The sequence below is a fragment of the Festucalex cinctus genome, chromosome 2 (assembly GCF_051991245.1).
Source record: "Festucalex cinctus isolate MCC-2025b chromosome 2, RoL_Fcin_1.0, whole genome shotgun sequence".
NCBI classification, from domain to species: Eukaryota; Metazoa; Chordata; class Actinopteri; order Syngnathiformes; family Syngnathidae; genus Festucalex; species Festucalex cinctus.
This window is the reverse complement of record NC_135412.1, coordinates 25,823,790-25,841,306: the sequence shown is the minus strand read 5'-3', so window position 1 is coordinate 25,841,306 and position 17,517 is coordinate 25,823,790. Positions and strand designations below refer to the sequence as shown.

The window sequence follows — 17,517 nt, the reverse complement described above, 5'->3', positions numbered from 1 at the left end:
TTTTTTCTTTTTTTTTTGCGTCTTAGATACTGTCTGGCATATCTTGACAGCAGTTATCATTTACTTCAAACAAGGGTTTTTTAAAGAAATGGCCTCGTGCAAACCTTTCCCAAGACACTCGTGCAATGAGTCATCAAGACAAGACGTCTTTCTTCTGGCAAGGAACCGACTAGGACGGACGAGGCCTTCCTCATGTCAATTGTGCATGTCAGGGAGAAGCTGAAGCGTCACACATGTAGGGAAAGAAAGTCTTGGGATCCACCTTTTTGTCAGTAAAGCAATCAGTAAAGGGGTAACCCTAACCCTTCCTCCTGAATATTGACTTTGTGGGCAATTCAGTATTTAAAGGGATAGTTGACCCATTGAGTCATTTTCAGCCATAAAAAAAGTTGATATTTTGTTTTTCAGAATTAATTAGCTAACTTCATTATTTTTCATGTACAAATAATACCTTTAAAAACTAATTTTCCACCCGATGTCGATTGTCGACTGAAGATGACATCACCTGTGCTGAGGAAGTAGGTAACAACCAATCAGAACCAAAACAGACAAACCAACCTGTTTTACAGGTTTGGTCGGCAAACTAAGCCATGATTGGTCATAAAGGTATTAACTGTACATGAAAATTACTGAAGTTATCAAATTAATTCTGGACAAAATATTAACTTTTTACTGCTGAAAATGTCTCAATGAGTCAAGTATCCTTTTAAACAAGCAGCATTAAGTCATACTTAAGCTTTAAGATGAACTCTAACAGAGAACGTTAGCCACCACCAGTGACTCCTCGAACGTTCACTCTCACTCTCTCTTACCGTGCACATTCACAAATGGGCTTGTGGTGGAAAATGACACCAGTAATTTCAAACCGCATGCCAACCAAGAAACCAAAACTGCTTTCTTTCGTTTTAATCATTGAACACAAACACATTTGTGGCACAAATTGTAAACATGCCAACAAACAGGGGACTGTGACTCTCCTGATCGCACGTTGTTTCTTTTGGAACGCTCGAGGTTTACCTTGCTTTCTTGATAGGAGTTTCACATTGCTCGGCAGAACACCACCGCCATTCTACATCACTCCACACTGAACGCGTTGCGACTTATATAACAATGGCGGCGTACGCCCAAACAAAAAATGTTTCTACAAAATGTATTAAAGCTAATATATGGAGGATTTCCCCAAAAATATCTTAACAATAGCCTTTTTATTTGACCATTTATGACAGAAACATATTCTAATTAGTAGATCAACATCTTAGCTGTTCACAAGCCTCTGGCCAATATTATTTAGGAAGTGTCCAGTCCGAATCCTTCGAATATCCTGCCCTCTGTTTGCGGGATGTGACGTCATTTGTGTTCTCGTCCGTTGTTTCCTGTCGTTGTTAAGACGGAACTAGTACAGATTTTCGCTGCCCCAAACACCCGCTGTTACTCCGCGGAAGGCTATTTAAAAAAGAAAATGAAAAAAGAAAATGAAAACAATGTCAAATGCCATGAAAAAAAAAATCTAAACTTGCTAGTGACCGACGCCGGGCAAGAACAACAGTGAACATTGGTTTGACATTTCAGCGGTGGAAAGAGTTGAATCGGACTTGGATTAGAAAAGAGATTCACAATTGGCTTTCTTTCTACTCCAAAAGGTAAGAAGCGAGTATCTTGACATTTAGAAAAAAAAATGTGTTGTTCTCAAATCGCAGTAACCTCAAGATCGATCACTTCTCGGTCGTAACTATTGGGGTGAAAGTGAGGTGGACGGCAACATTTAGCGTGAAAGGGGCGGCAAAGTTGAATGTAATAGAACAGAATGACTTTATGAAGAACAGACGTTCCATTCCGCGGCGTTTCAATCAGGCTAAATGTTGCCTTATTTTCCTCCGTGAAAACAGCCTATTGTAGCTACATTATGCTAGCTGAATGTAAACGCTACTACTAAATGGCGATAACATTCACGGCCGTATCACACTAAGCATTGAATGGGTCTATATTATGTTTTTCTCAATCGTCAATTTCCATAAATGACGGCCCACCTTTCGGCTAATGCACAATAACACTAAACTAATAATGACTTGAATCAGGTTCACATCCGTCGGGTGGGGTGACTCCATATGTAACTGCATATTGATGTCGGAATGAGGTCCAATTTATTGACGTAATTTGCACATCGTTTTGGAGTACAGCACAGAACTGGACTACGACCGACTAAAGCAATATGATCTGAACGTCCCGTGGACATCAATTGTTTAGTGGGGATCGAGAGTCTCATTCCGTGAAGTGGCCAGCTTTGTATAACATTATAAAACTTCTTACCTCTGAAAATAATAGTTTAATTGGATATGAAGAGCCCAGTCTTCAGTATTGAGGTCGTGCACGTACGAGTGCGCGCAGCGTGTACGAGCGTGCAGTTTGTTTTCGGCCACAGGTGGCAGTAGCGATTTGAAATCTTCCATACAGCTGCTTTAAAATGGAAATTATTTTTCAAAAATGAATCTCATACTTATGTTAGTAGCAACCAAATAAATAATATAGAGCAAATTTGTCATGCCAGTTGGGGTTCCTTTTAACACTTTCAATGCCAGTTTCATTACTCACATTATTAAGCCTTGATTTGTGAAAGATTAGCAACAAAATTCATTTGACTGCAACATTTTTTTTTTTTAAATATTGGTCCAAATATTCCCCAACAGTGGAACTGCCTAACCTGGCAATAGCCAGATTGATAATTGTGATTCACTCAAGGGAGTTCTGCACAATATCCATCTGGTGCTGCTCCACGGTATTTTGCTCGGGAAAGGCGGGACATTCTGTACAATACTTTAAGTTGAATTGACGATGCAGCTGCATGTTTTTTTTGACCAATCACGGCCACAGGTGAAAATGTCGTCTTCGTTCTCATCGAAGGGGGGAAAAAGCACGAACATCTTTACCAGCTAAAAATGCACGAAGCACCTCTGGCTGTTCAACATTCAACAAGGAAACGGTGAGTCAATCTGCAAGAACAGAATTAATTGCAGTGTCCATTCGTCCATGTTAGGCTTGTTTGTTCCTTCCTGGTTTCGTCACAGCTGCATGTCACGCCCCCAAACACAATGTCGCTCTGTGATTGGTCCGAACCACCAGCGGTTTTGATCGGTGGAAATCAACAGGCTCGGTACAAGATGTATTCTCCTGAGTTTGTGAACTCACAAATACCGCCAGAATTCAGCTTGCAGAGCAACGTTAGCTACTGCCACCAAGTGGTGGTAATCAATACGAAGACCGCTAGCACCTCCTAGTGGACATCATTAGAATAATCAATTCAAATCACATTACAATGAGGTGGAAAAAATAGACAATGATGCAACAGGTCTGGAGAAACTTGTTATTGTAATTACAAGAAGGATTTCTGTCGAATGAAGCTGTGTCAATCAAAGATTTTTTTTTTCCCTATCTCAGAATGAACACAATTTCCTAAAGAAGAAAGTTTTCAAAATAAGTTACACAATAATTAATCTTTACTTTTGTACTACATTTTGGAGTTAGAGCTTCTTTGTTAGTTATGTCAAATGTAGCAGTTAAATCACCAGTCCTTTTTTATTTGCAAAATGTCTTGGACTTAAGTACAGCGTGTGACTGTGGCTACTTTTACCACCTCTGGCCAACAGCGACGTTGGCTTGGCAGAATAGCTGCTGGCTGCTGGGGAAGGTGCAGGCAGCGCGTGCTCGATGAACGAGCGTGGTGGCAGCGGGAGCGCGCGCAGAGGAAGGGGTGGAGGAAGGAGTCGATAAAAACCAGTGGACCACAGTCGCCCGCGGAGTCCAAGACGGAGTGGATGAACGGAATCCGGGACGAGCCTTGCGTGTGTTTTTCTTGCGCGGCGTCTTTCTATACCTGCGAACGACCTGCTCCGCAATGATGCTCCAACTCGTGCATCTCTTGGCGGTGTTGGTGTGCGGCAGCCAAGGTAAAATGTGCGTGCGCGTGTGCACGGAAAGCGTGATCTGATAGTGACTTTGTGGGCAACTTGATTTTGGCATGCTGTAGACTGAAACAGGGGCTGGAATGTTGGACTGGACCTTGTTTTGTAGTTGCATCACGTCTTTGCAGGAGCCAGGGGGCTTTGAAAGGAGGGGGGGCAGTTGGGGGATTATTAGGGAGCTCTCTCTATTTTTGTGTGTTATTTAAAGAAGATACACAGCCTGCTATTCAGGTTCAGTGTTTCTCGATTGTTTTGCATTTACAATGTATTCGCACAGATCCGTGCAACTTCCCAATTAGAAGGATTTTTGTGTTCCATTTCGGTAATCGTGCATGCGGCTCATGCTTTTCTCGTCCTCCCCTTCTGACCAGTTGGCCTTGCAGTGTTCAGATGATCCAAAGTGAGACATTTGTACGCGCACGGTGCCGCAGTTGCAGTCAGGAGTGCCGTTGAGAAGTTTGCGCATGCAAGGCGGCAAATATGCGCTTTGTGTGCGCCTCACGCATGTGTAATTAGCAGATGTCGTGATTATCAAGACGAGTCTCAGGTATGCATAATGAAAGTGGACGAACATTGGAGCTATTTGGGGACTGCCAGTTGCAACGATGTCATCCATCAGCGTGTTGCCAGCGTTTCCCCGCTTCGCGCACTTAAAACGAACTTTGCTTCATGAGCAGCCGATGTTCCATTCAGATGTCACTTTGCTTGATTGATGTTATGTATACAGCCGCTTGCATGCACACGGCGACAGGTGGGGGTAGAGGGCTGCGAAGTGTCGCGTCTCTTCCCCCATCCGGACTCTTCATTAGGGACACCTGCACGAGCGAATGCACCGTTTGGCAACCTTTCACTGATCTAGAAAAATCTGACATGATACTAAACCAGATGTCTCAAAATGTCACCAATAATGATTGAGTCTCCATTTGCAAGCACAGTTGATTTGCTGCAACTTTTGCGTATGTGTTGTGTTGCTTAATTGGCAAGCATGATATCTTGATTAGAATTATGCTTATAAGAACAGTATATGTCATGTGGAATTTCAGACTAATTATGGCCCCTTTCATACAAAACACAAACCGATAAATAATATGAGGGATTTTCAAACACTTACATGAAAACAGTGTTCCCTCGTTTTCTGCTGGGGTTAGGTTGCAAAAAATACCCGCAATAAATGAAATAGCTAGTGAAGTAGCTAGCTTTATATTTTACATTTAATATAAATGTTTTAAGGCTTTGAAACTCCTCACCACACAGTTTATACACTTTTTTTCATCAAGGTATTTACTTTTTCTCACATTTCTCTATTTTAAACATTCTAAATGTTCAAACCTTCATAAATTTTATATATAATAGGTACACTACTGTAAAAAAAAGAAGAAAATACATGCAGAATTGCATTTAAAAAAAAATCCACAATACAGCGAGACCGCAAAAAGTGAACCGCATTAAAGCGAGGGATGTATTACAAGTTTTACATGTACTGTAGTTTGTATATGCAAAATGTTTGATAAGAACATAATAAAGTTTAAATAGAAAACCATTTACATTTACTATGTACATCTAGGGGCAGAACGGTGTATGTTAGCACGTCCGCCTCCCTCCCTGCTGAGGGCGTAAGATCGAGAACGTGCTTCCGCCTCCCTGTAAAACAAACAAACAAAAAAACAAAACAAAACAAAAAACATTCGGATACAGTTAAAAATTACATTATTGGAGTGTTTTTTTGTCAGTAGGTTTTTTGATACATTTTGGAAACATGCATTTTACAAATTCATATTACAGATGAGAATATTTAGATATACAGTAAAACCATGTTTAAAAATTTGTGTTTTGTTTTTACAGAACAAATACTGGAAGCTGTGGTTACCAGAATATCTCTGTAAAAAAATACTGTGTATATCCCATTTTTAAACTTGTAGATTCAACAGTCATTTACTGACAGCTTAGCAACCACAGGTTAGCATGGGTCAGTGGTAGAGGGGTCAACTTGCACCCCTGATGTTGTTGGTTTGTTCCTAGCACAATGTTATGGTGTTTAAGATCCATGAGCAAGGTCATCTAACCGTTGTTTTTGATGCTGTGAAATGAGTACTTAAACCGCAAAGCACTTTGAGGGCCTTGTAAGGTCGTAAGCACTATACAAATAAATCAAGTACCATTTTCCAAGTTCATGTTGCTTTTTATGCTATTTTGTTCTGTAATGTTTGTAAATTCTGTAAATTGACATTCAGATTCTGTTCATTGTACATTGAGGCCCGGTAAAATTCAGCAGCAGCTATTATTTATTGTACATTCAAAACCAGTAAAATAAGTTGTTCTGTAAAGTTGTTTACATTTCTACTGTATTTTTTTTTTAACTGAATTTCCCTGGTTAACTACAGCTGCCACTTTTTCCCATAAAAACAACAGATTTTTTTTGTTGTTTTTACAGTGTACCTAATGTTGTCCCTAGTAAATTTATTTCGGTATAGCCTCCATTAGAATGTGTCCAGTGACTAAAATTGGATCACTCGTCATCGCATACTACATTGAACAGTGAACACAACAACTACATCGTTTGTGTCATGTCCTTCATTTAATGAGGTCTCAAGCTTGTGCGCTGCCTTTTCCCAGAGAAGTCTGTCCAAATTGATGTTCTGCCATTGACGTGAGGAAGAGGAGGATGTGTTATTTTCATCTGGCGTAAATCCCCCTGCGAGTTCGACTTCTGCCCTAACTAGCATAATGCGGGGATATGTATCGACTTTGTTCCTTTGTTGCAGTCCTCTTTCATCACGCTTTAGCAGCCATTTTCGTCATCTATCATCCATTCATGGTGGCAAAAGTCCTCTGTAATTGAGCTGCCAGACAATACCCTGAACTGAATGTGAATTAGCATAAAAACTGGCTAGATATTCAATTAAGGAGCAAAAAAATATCACTTGTAGAGGAAATGAACACTGGAATTGTTTTGCTTGATGTAGCAGCTTGAGTTGAAAGCCACCGCGTGTCTGTCTTAACTTACTACACTAGCTTGTGCAAACATCCCCTGCAGCCTCTCCAGGAAAACATTTGCTTTTGAAATCCCAGTTTACCAACCACTCTGCACTTTGCATCCTTGACGGTTGATGTATTCGGCTTTTACCGACGCTTAGTACAATGAATTACATGGTTGCTTGGGCTCGCCGGGCGGGGGACCCGCCGATGTGATGTTAAGTGGCGTAATTAAGATATTCCGCGGTATCTCTCAGGGGGGAAATGTCAGTGGCTCAGGGTTTAAAAGATTTATACCCCTGCGCCTCAGTGTCTTTCATTGCAACCCGAGCCAGGGTTGAAGCGTGTGTTTGAGGTTTGCTCACATCATGTACTGCCTGTTTTCGTGCGCTTGATCACACCGGCGTGTTGGAGAAAGAAAGACGCAGAACCACACACGTCTTAAAATAAACCGCACATTCCGAGGGGATAAATATTTATGCAAGTCCTGTTCTAGACATCCGCATCAGCCTTGCTGCACGGGTTTTTCTGGAATGGTGTGTGCCGTGGTCCTGCAATGGTTGTAATATTTGAGCGATGGTCCAGAAGGCGTCTGCGTGTATAAAAAAGTGCAATCACACCCTCGAGGCAACCATGTATAAGGAAGCCATTTAAAGAACGACTGGAGTCAGCAGGCCTCTATGTTGTCCAAAGGGCAATCTCATTGTTATGGATATGCTATTTATTATCCCGCTTTATTGTGATATGATGTGAATGCGTGCACGTGCGTGTGTGTGTGAGCAGGTATATATCACATCATTTTCTGGGTGTTTACTCTCCTTGTGGGGACATTTTGGTGGTCCCCATTAGGGGTGTGAATTGCCTAGTACCTAACGATTCGATTCGTATCACGATTCACAGGTCAAGCAAGATTCGATTCGATACAGATTAATCCCAATACAAATTTATAAGTCGATTGTTGCAATACTTTAAATTCAAATTTAGAAAAAACTAATCAGTAAACTTGTATAGTATAAGATTGGGATGAAAATGTATTATTTATTTATCTGAAACTTCAGTCTTATACAGATGGTAATCTGTTTCATGTTCAACAGCACTGAAATAAAATATTAAGGCTTAATGTTCATTAATATAACATTCTTCCCGAAGTAAGACGTTTTGTTGAATATTTTTCCAATAAAAATGGAAGTTTAAAAATCGATTCAGCCGCCTATTGAATCGATTCAAAAATTGCGCGATATTGCTGAATCGATTTTTTTTTTAACACCCCTAGTCCCCATTAGTCCAGCCCCCTTTTTGAGGGTGAAGACTCGGTTTTAGAGTTTAGGTTTGAATGGGGACCCGCACGATACACGTCACCACACTTAGGGGCACATTCACTAAAGGTTTGCGTCGCCTTTGCGCGGCGCTAACTGGTAAAAATGGAGCAATCAGTGAGCGCCTAGCCCGGGATTTACAACAGTTGCGTGTGCGGTGCGGCTGCCGTGTGGTGCGTCTTGACTGCGTGCTCCGGAGGCATCAATATTTTGGCCAACTCACACGGGCTTCGCACAGCTGCGGTGCGGCAGCTCCGTCGCCGACCACTTGTAGCAGAGTTTGAGCTTTGTATGTTGACCAAATAGCATCCGAACCTCCCTCTCGTTAGCTTGAGTTGACTGATGAAGAAACAAGTTTGTCAACTGACTTGCACAAAAAAAAGAAAAGCTGAAAAAGACATTCAAACCTAAAGCGTGGAATAAACCATGAAAGAGACATGACACAAATAAACAATCGTGAAAAGAGACTGAGTGGTCATGCCCGCCCAGGCCCCCGTGGGTCCCCCCTAAGTCCCTCCCTCCCTCCCCGCCACCCAACAAACCCCTGAACATTCTTTGGCCTCCAAAACACCTTTTGGTTTGGTCCAAACTCTTTTGCTTTGAAGATTCAGCTGCTTTCCCTTTTGATTCACTCTTCACACCTTCCTATTTTTTTTATTTTCTTTTTATCAAAGCAAAAAAGGAAAGGAACCAAAAAGTTTTGGACACAGCCTGAGGCCAGCTAACCCCTCGCACATCAGAGGCGGTCCAGTGTAAAGTGTTGAATCGTCTATTGCATAAGCGCCGCGTAGTTGACTCATAGTCATTAAAGTCCTTGTACAAAACAAAATGCAGTATGATCATAAAAAATCATTTCAATTTCCAGTCAGCATTTGTAGCCACTGACTTTTGTCTAATTTCTTTTCATGCATGTATACACTTGTAATAGAACACACTTCCCGCCGTGTCTCGCGTCACCGCGCGCGATCATGTGGCATTAAAAACAAGGACAAACACACAGAAAGTCTTTTATTATTATACATACGCCCACATCACGTTTTGCTAACATGCTCGCGAAATAGGAGCTGGCGAGTGTTTTATTTTGAAAGGTAACCGGAAATTTATTTTGAAACTGCGTCGGTCTTCCTGTCCCGCTCAATGTGTTTTGTGCTAGCTTGCCATTTGCCGGAGGCCGACCGATGCGGCATCCGGCAAAAATAGAAAATCGATCTATCCTTGCGGAAGGGCTGCGGCACGCCGCAGCTGAGACGCAGTCGACACGCGACGCACACGCAAGCGGTGTAAATTGCACCATTCGAATGAATGGAATCTAATTGGTTGCGTTGCCGGAACGCACCGCAGCCGCATCTGGTGTAAATCCCGAGTAATTCATTAAAAACGCGCAGATGGCGAAATCCGTCACGAAGTGCGCTGCCAACCAGATTGCGCCCCGGTGCGGCGGTGTTATTTGCACGTATGTAAATTAGGTCATTTGCATACATTTGATGCAAAATATGCCCACCCCAATGCAAATGAGACTCATTGATATACAGCGTCTAATTCACTCACGCCAGCGCAAATAACCACATGGATTTTGCGTGACACAAATAACGTTTATGGAAAGCTTGTTTAAACCTGCCGCAACCTCGATCCCGGGATCATGACAGCAGTGCATGGCACGGTGCACCATCGCTCTCTGGCTGATCACGTAGAGAGAGCAGACAGACAGACAGACAGACATTTTTCTATGTTGGTTCAGGACACATGACGTAACCCGGGCTGATCGGCAATGGCCGGGAGACATTTTACGATCATTTGTACTTGCCAGATGGATTCTGTGCGCCCATGCCAACCTCTGAAAACATATTTTCAAAAAATGATCGCACCAATAATTTGTACTTTATGAATGAATGACGTCGTCGTCGTCCTCTCTGCTCTGTACAGCTTAATGGCGCTATAAACACTTACTCTCGGTCCAACCTCACTTTCTGATAATGTCATCTTTCTCGCAACTGTTACTATAACAACCATGTTCTTGGTGCAAATCCATTGCCAAGTGTGGTAAATCAGGTGCAAATTTGCTCCAAGCTGTCAGTTTTGTGGGCGTGTTTGCGCCGGTATATGATTAGAACAATATCCTTAGTCAATAGGTGTGTACTGGGTGCAGACTGCGGGTGCAGTTGTAGTGCAATATTTCGTGCTTTTACCGGATGCAGCGCATTCTTAGTGAATATACCCCTCAATATCCATGAGTCTAGTGAGGAGGGTCAAACTCTGCGGTCTAGTCATGCTGCACAAATGTAAAAAGTCTACTAGCGAGATGCCTACTGCGCTAAATCTACTAATTCTGTCCGAGAATATCCCTGGTGCCAAATTCACTTGTATAGACGTCGAAGAACATACTAATGTTTAATTGAAGATATGATTTGCGTGTAGAGGGCTGAAAAAGACGACGAAAAGAGCCGACCTGATCCACAGGTAAAGTTTTTTTATCCTCCTCAATACATTGTCCTAAGCAACTGACACTGACATTCTCCGGTTTCAACAAGCTATCCTTCCTTTACCACCATATGCCCTGTCTGTCATATCTGGTTGTCTTACGTCTTTGATAGTTGTTTGGGGTACATTTTTATTGCTTTATTGCAATATGTGTGTAGGGTGTGTGTGTGTGTCTCTAAGGCACAACCAACAACACTCGCTCAACCTCAATTATTTCAATTATTATATCTTCCTGCTTTTAAACCCCTTTCCTTAATCCAGAAAAGACCCTGCGGATAAATTTTCATACATGTCACAGCTGCACGAAAGGCAAAAAAATAAAAAAAAAGGTGGTAAGCAAGACAGGTCCTTACAAAAGTGACAACGCCATTTTAACGTTTTTCCTCGTCATTCATTTATTGTCGGGGTAGTGACAAACACGAAACAAAAAAAAACAAAAACAAAAAAAAAACATAAAAATAAAGACAATCGCTTTACCTCTTCGTCACGGTGGTGGCCGGCAAGGGCAGGATTGTCATCTCGAAGCATGCCCCCAACAAAATGGTTACTCCATATGAAGGTGAAAGGCTTCACTTCGCTGGCGTTAAACTGCTCTTTTGGACGTCCGCACAAGTTGATCCCTGTTCACATTCAAGACTTTTAACTTTTGGTTTCGGGAAACGAATAAAGAATACATCTTTCATATGTGTGGACGGTTGTAGTGTCTGGAGTGGTTTCTGCAAGTTCCATAACAGCTGTGTTTACTCGGCATGTTGTTTTTCCGGAGATAAACGAGTACAAAACAAGCACTATTTGCATGGCTTGTTAATTTGGGAGCTTCTTTCTGACCCACTTCCGGGTTTAAACTGCTGAAGTCACGTGGCCTTGCGGTCTAAAAATAGCATTCGTGCGGTTTCCCATTGGGATTTGGTTGGGGTTAGGATTAGGCAATTAGTTGTGATGGTTAAGGTTAGGGTAAGGGACTAGGAAATGCAATGCATGTCAATGAGATGTCCCCACTAGAAATGTAGACCTAATGTGTGTGCGTGTGCGTGTGCGTGTGTGTTTGTGCCCTTTCGTGCTCATTTCACCAAGTTCCGTCCGCTACATCACTTTGCACACTGTCCCTAGTTCCATTATGAACCCAAGCAGTCTTGGTGGAAATAAAGTTCAAGAAATGTTCAAAAAAATTTTTTTACCTACTTATGTTCCTCTGAGCTGTAGAGCTGTTAAATTATTAAAGCCTTTTCGGTGTGACTAAAACTTTGCCCCAATGCGTTGTTTCAGCACTTCCACATGCTACACAGCGTTGTTTTCCTTCTTAAGAAAACACACAGCATCTCTTGAATAAGTTGTTCATGGGGATTTTTTCATTTTTTTATTTTTTAGGTCGGCTCCCGTGCAGCACTTTTGAAGAAGAGACGCGCCTTGCTCAAAGGCAGTTTAAAAGGGGTACAAGCTGTGCAGTTAAAAGGATTAGCAGTGGGGATTAGGAGACCTTTTGCAAATATTCACACTTAAATAAAAGTGTATTGACTTGCCTTTTTTTTTTTTTTTTTGCATTGGGAACAAACAAGCACGAGATGTGAGTTGACATTTCAGTATTTCAGTCGGTGAGAATTTGGCAGGTTTTCAACAAGATTTGGCACCATAACGTCCTCTGCCAACCTTCCTTCTGTTCTCATTCACAAGGCTCCCCGTCACCATGGAAGTGACTAATGTTCCCCTCCGGGAGTTTCGTCTTACAGGGCGGCATGTGAAGAGCACGTGCGCAGCAGACGAAAGCGGGAAGAGAGCATGTTCAAAATGTATTCATTTCAAGTGAATCTGATTGCATCTCGTTAAAGTGTATCGCCAGAGATTAACTCAAACTCCGCGGAGTCACACTGAGCCAAAATTAATAAAATGTAATTGGATCGTGTTGAGATGAAATCAGATTAGAGCAGACTGATGTGATTGGAGGAGGCATCTTACTTCCCTACTAGCCAAGTAGGAAACACTTTGGCTGCCGCATTGCATCCGAAAAGTCTTGCTAGCAGGTTAATGGGCCGCAGCAGGCCAGGATGCTGGCTGACACTGGCAAGCAGTAGGTGTGCTGGCTCGTCACGTTCACGTGGGACGGAACGCTGAAAATATGGACTGTGCTGAGTGGCTGCTACACTGTCGGGTGGTTGAAATTTGTTGATCTTGTGTAGGCCCATGACTAAGCATGTGGCCCTGGATAGATGGATTTTTATCTTCATTTAGCTCTTAAGATCCGAGATGGTAGTCGTTAACGCTTGTTTTCACAGATGGCAGATGTGTGATGGCCTGGCAGAGGTTTGAGGTCGTAGACGACTGCTGTTTATTATTCATATTTACACGTTATGAGGCTTTGCCATTCCCGTGTTGCCTTCTCCTGACAGTATTTTGGTCTGCGTAGCTTTTAGAATGTATTTATTCATGGGTAAGAGGCGACAGCTATCAGCAGCCATCCTTGGTTGCCCACCTGTACGCACATTTTGTAAGGCGAATATATATCAATACTCTCACCAGTTGTTGGCAGTCTTTGCTGAATGGAAGGTAGTTCAACATTATATGTTTGTAATTCTTGTTTGTAAGCTAAAATAGGCACATAGTAACCGCATAGCGACTGACAGCTTTATCACATTATCATCAAAACAAACATAGTAACTGCAAAAAGCAGGCAAACTAAGAGGGCTAATATGGCTGAAACATCGTCACATTCTCATCACAAGGGACATAATTGCAAAGCATAATACACCCAAAGCACCATGATTTCCTAACCTACATAAGCATACTAACTCATCAAAAAGGACATAGTAACTGCATAGCAACTTACCATGTTATCACGTGATGATCATTAAGAACATAGTAACTGTATAAGACTTTGAAAACTAAGTGGCTAATATGACTAAAACATCATCTCATCCTCATGAAGGACATAGTAACTGTATAAGTATAATGCATCCATAACATAATGACCCCCTGACCTGCATAAGCATAATATCTCATCATAAAGGACATATTAACTGCATAGCAACTGACCACATTATCATCATAAATAACATAGTGACTGCATAAAACTTTGCAAACCTAAGTGGCGAAAACAGCTAAAACATCATCATCATCACACTATCATCACGATTAAGGGACATAGTAGCTGCATAAGCATAATACATCCATAACGCAGGGAACCCATGACCAGCATAAACATATCATAGCTCATGATTAAGGAAATAGTAACCACATAAGCATAATACATGCATAACACAATAACCGCATGACCCATGAACAACTTGACTTAAGTGTGGAGCAGGCGTTTGTCTTCAAGGACAGAAAATATAAAATGTGACAATTTTCTGGTTGCACATATGCGTGAAGATGAAATAGTTTCTCTCATCTCAGATTGTAGGGACAAAATGTCACACACCAGAGAGTGGATCGGCTGTATTACCGTGAAGCAGTTGTAGGTTGGGTACCTTGCTCAAAGGCTGGTTGGCAGTGCTCCAAAAGCAAGTTGGCCTGTCTTCTCTTCTGCATCCAATTTCACTATTTTCCATTTTGAGGGTCCAAAGTTAAGCACTTTCTTCCTAACTGTGCTACTGCCTCGTTTGATGATAATACACCCAAACACGGATTAATGCGTTCATCCATTTTCAAATGCCACGTCCTGTTTTGCTTGCAGTGTTGACTATGAGCCGCCTTTCAAATAACAAACTGGGCTTCAACATCTAAGCCGAGAGGCTGACGTCTTGAATTAGTGGAGGATATCAGACACAAAATGATGATAGATGGATAATGGAAAGAGGAAGCCTCATGACAGAGACGGACTAATTAATGTTTTAATGATGACGACTAGGTAAGCAGGACGCTGCTTATTACAAAGCCATATTTTTTTTTGATGGTGCTTTTTTTTTTCTTTTTTTTTTGTGGTAATGGGCCTAGCGTCCACGGAGCATTAGCTGCAGAAGCTGCTAAAAATGTCTGAGTCGGGTCCAAAACGGTGACTGATTGATTTAAGACTAAAGACTAGGGAGGGTGCTTCATTTTATTACCGTGATGCTTTGTGTGAAAAATGCTTTCTTGTCTTTCAGCCAGTTTGATTATTTCATTGCTCAGCAAGCCTGGGTTTGTTTTGTATCATTATGTTGTTTATATGCTGTACACACCATGATTGTTTTTTTGTTTTTTATCAGAAATAAGAGCTATTCAAATGATCTTGAAACAGTGGCTTTTAGCCTTGTTTCTTGTGCTCATTCCTCAAACCCTTCTTTATTGGAAAATCAAATCAGATTTTTTTCCCCCTCCCTTTTGACATAGATACGGTTTACTGGTTAACAATATAAATAGGGAAAGTATCCTTTTCGTCAAATCTGGTTCCCTTCACCTTGAATTCAGAAAGCGTTTGTGTTCTTGTGTTCCCATCACCTGCAAAATAAGGAAGTATTCCTTCAGTTTTGCTCAATAGCTAGTTGTGCTGGATTGCAAATCACGCAGTTAGGGTGCTGACTCACATAACTCACCTCAACATTTATAGAGCACTTTAAAACAACCAGCGCTGTTTTCTTAAAGGGATTACACCACAGTAGTTTAATTTAAACTAGATCTCCCAGAGCAGTCATTTTGACTGTCCTCAAAATTACATTTGTTGTTACTCTGTTTTTACATAGATCAACAATATTCCAGATCTTTTGACTTTTCCTCTCTTTGTATATATATCATTACTGCACTGCCATTTTATCGTATTAAAAATAGAAAAATATTTAGGAGTAATTACTACTTTACCTCCACACCCGTCAATTTGACTGCTCTATTCATTTCAATGTACATCTTTCGTGTTGGGCTTCCGTAATCGGCGCCGTTGGGCTACTACCATTCAACGCTGAAGCATTTGGCTTTGGATACAAGCCAGATTACCATGTTGAAAAAATAAATAAATAAATAAATAAATATATGTATATATATATATATATATATATATATATATATATATATATATATATATATATATATATATACACACACACACACTAGAGAGGAGACTACACAGCTACATTCTGAGAAGCTGACGGACGGCCTGACGAATCACAATGAGTAAAGTAAAAGCTTATAGTAAAAAATGCTCCCCTAAATGTGACGGAGTCCTGTACGTTTTGGCAATACAAGCCTGATAATAAAAATTAATACACCCATTTTCCACAGAAAAGCAAGCAAACCAGGCACTTTTATTTGTAGTTTACACAAGTGTCAGCCAGAACGGATTTTAAAACAGCCAATTGTCATTGAACTTTGGCGTTGCAAATGTGAAGAATAATTGATTGCTTTGAATTCATTTGGACAGAATGTTTACGGATAAAGGCTACTTTTGTCAATATCCCATGGAGGTCTCAGGGAAAGTGGGCGTGTGTTTAGTCTGCAGATGTGGTGCGGGGGTGGGTCCGCACCTTATGGCGTCAAAGAGTGCAAACCCCTTTTTCTCAGGTTGGGAGGGGTTGGTGCATGGAGAGCAGAATGACCTACAATTTCTCAGAGAGGAGCTAATGCAGGGAAACATCACTTCTGTCATGTGTTTAGTGAGAAATTAGCATTTTAGCTCGGCTAAAAGCACCAAAAAGTTGATTTTTCATGTTGCTGTCGCTTTAAGATGGAACCCAGGGGCAGCAGAGAGAATGAAAACAGCAGAGGCCCCAGAAATGAACTCTGTGGAACACCATTTGTTACGTTACACACGTGAATTCATATTGCACATATTTGTCCGACAAATTTCTTTTTATCGCTCAAGATAGTTAGTATGAAGGGATTGCAATCATAAAGAGATCACACGAACCATCACAACAGTCAGATAGGCCAAGAAATGAAGCATAGATGGTAACCTGGAGCCAATGATGGCCAAGCAGGACGTATCATTACAAATCATATGAGTTTGGTGCGTGTCTTGACCTCCTCCGATCACCTGAGACTGACTCACCCAACCCCTGGGGTTCGATCCAACCCAGGTTAAGAACCACTGTCTTAATAAGAGCAACTCAGGGCAAATTGATGTTCAGTGACCCATGCAAGATGGGCCCAGCTGCCAGTCTCCGCTCACACCAGTTCAGCAGCAGTCGTGTAATCGGCGCCAAAGATCATCTGCCAGATAAGTTTATATTGCTGGCTGTCCTTGCAGGATTGCTCCTACTTGCCAATGAAACGAGAGGCCATCTTGAAAAGAGAGTTGTGCTGTCTTGCCTGGTGGCCAATATCCTTCTTTATGAGAGGTGGTGCTTAATGAGGAGTAGATGAGAGGGAAAGACAAGGTTTGGTTGTCGTGTGGGAGGTAGCAGTGCGGCCAAACAGTCTCGGCTCTCCTGATTGCCTCTTCATGCCAGACGAACTTCAAACGGAATTGCCTAATGCAACGTGGGCCAGCTTCTTTTTGTTTCTCATTTGACTTCCACCTTTGATTTCTTTTTCTTTTCATTTGCTCACGCCGCACTGTGCTCGGTCCTCCCACACCACACGTCTCATCTGCTAGGGGAGCGAGCCTTTTAAGCACCACTGTTTGCCTCGGAAGCTCTCGTTGGTGTTTTTTGGGCTCACTATTTATCCCTTAAATTAGAAAATCTTTTTGGTTGACTTTCTCGAGTCAAGTCTAACTTTCGCATCACGCAGCCTGTCATTCATCAGCGACAGCTCGTCTGAGCGCTTGTGCTGAAATCTGCAGATGTGGAGAAAATGTTGCACCCCGTCTCCGCGGTCAATAAGCTATGAGAAGCTACGCCGGCCGCTGCCGCATCGCCTTTGCAGCTCCCTCCCCGCGGAGGCGGCCCGAG

The 17,517-nt window shown here is 41.8% G+C and overlaps 1 protein-coding gene across 2 annotated transcripts in view; it reads left to right on the top strand.

The window, feature by feature from the left end:
* The first annotated feature begins 3,749 nt into the window (after positions 1–3,749).
* Positions 3,750–17,517, top strand: part of ncam2a (neural cell adhesion molecule 2a) — a 254,258-nt gene continuing 240,490 nt past the window's right edge. For both annotated transcript variants that reach the window (XM_077514022.1, XM_077514023.1), the window contains exon 1: positions 3,750–3,941. In XM_077514022.1, coding sequence (XP_077370148.1) covers positions 3,890–3,941 — 52 coding nt within the window. In that variant the 5' untranslated portion in view covers positions 3,750–3,889. The remainder of the gene's footprint in view (positions 3,942–17,517) is intronic.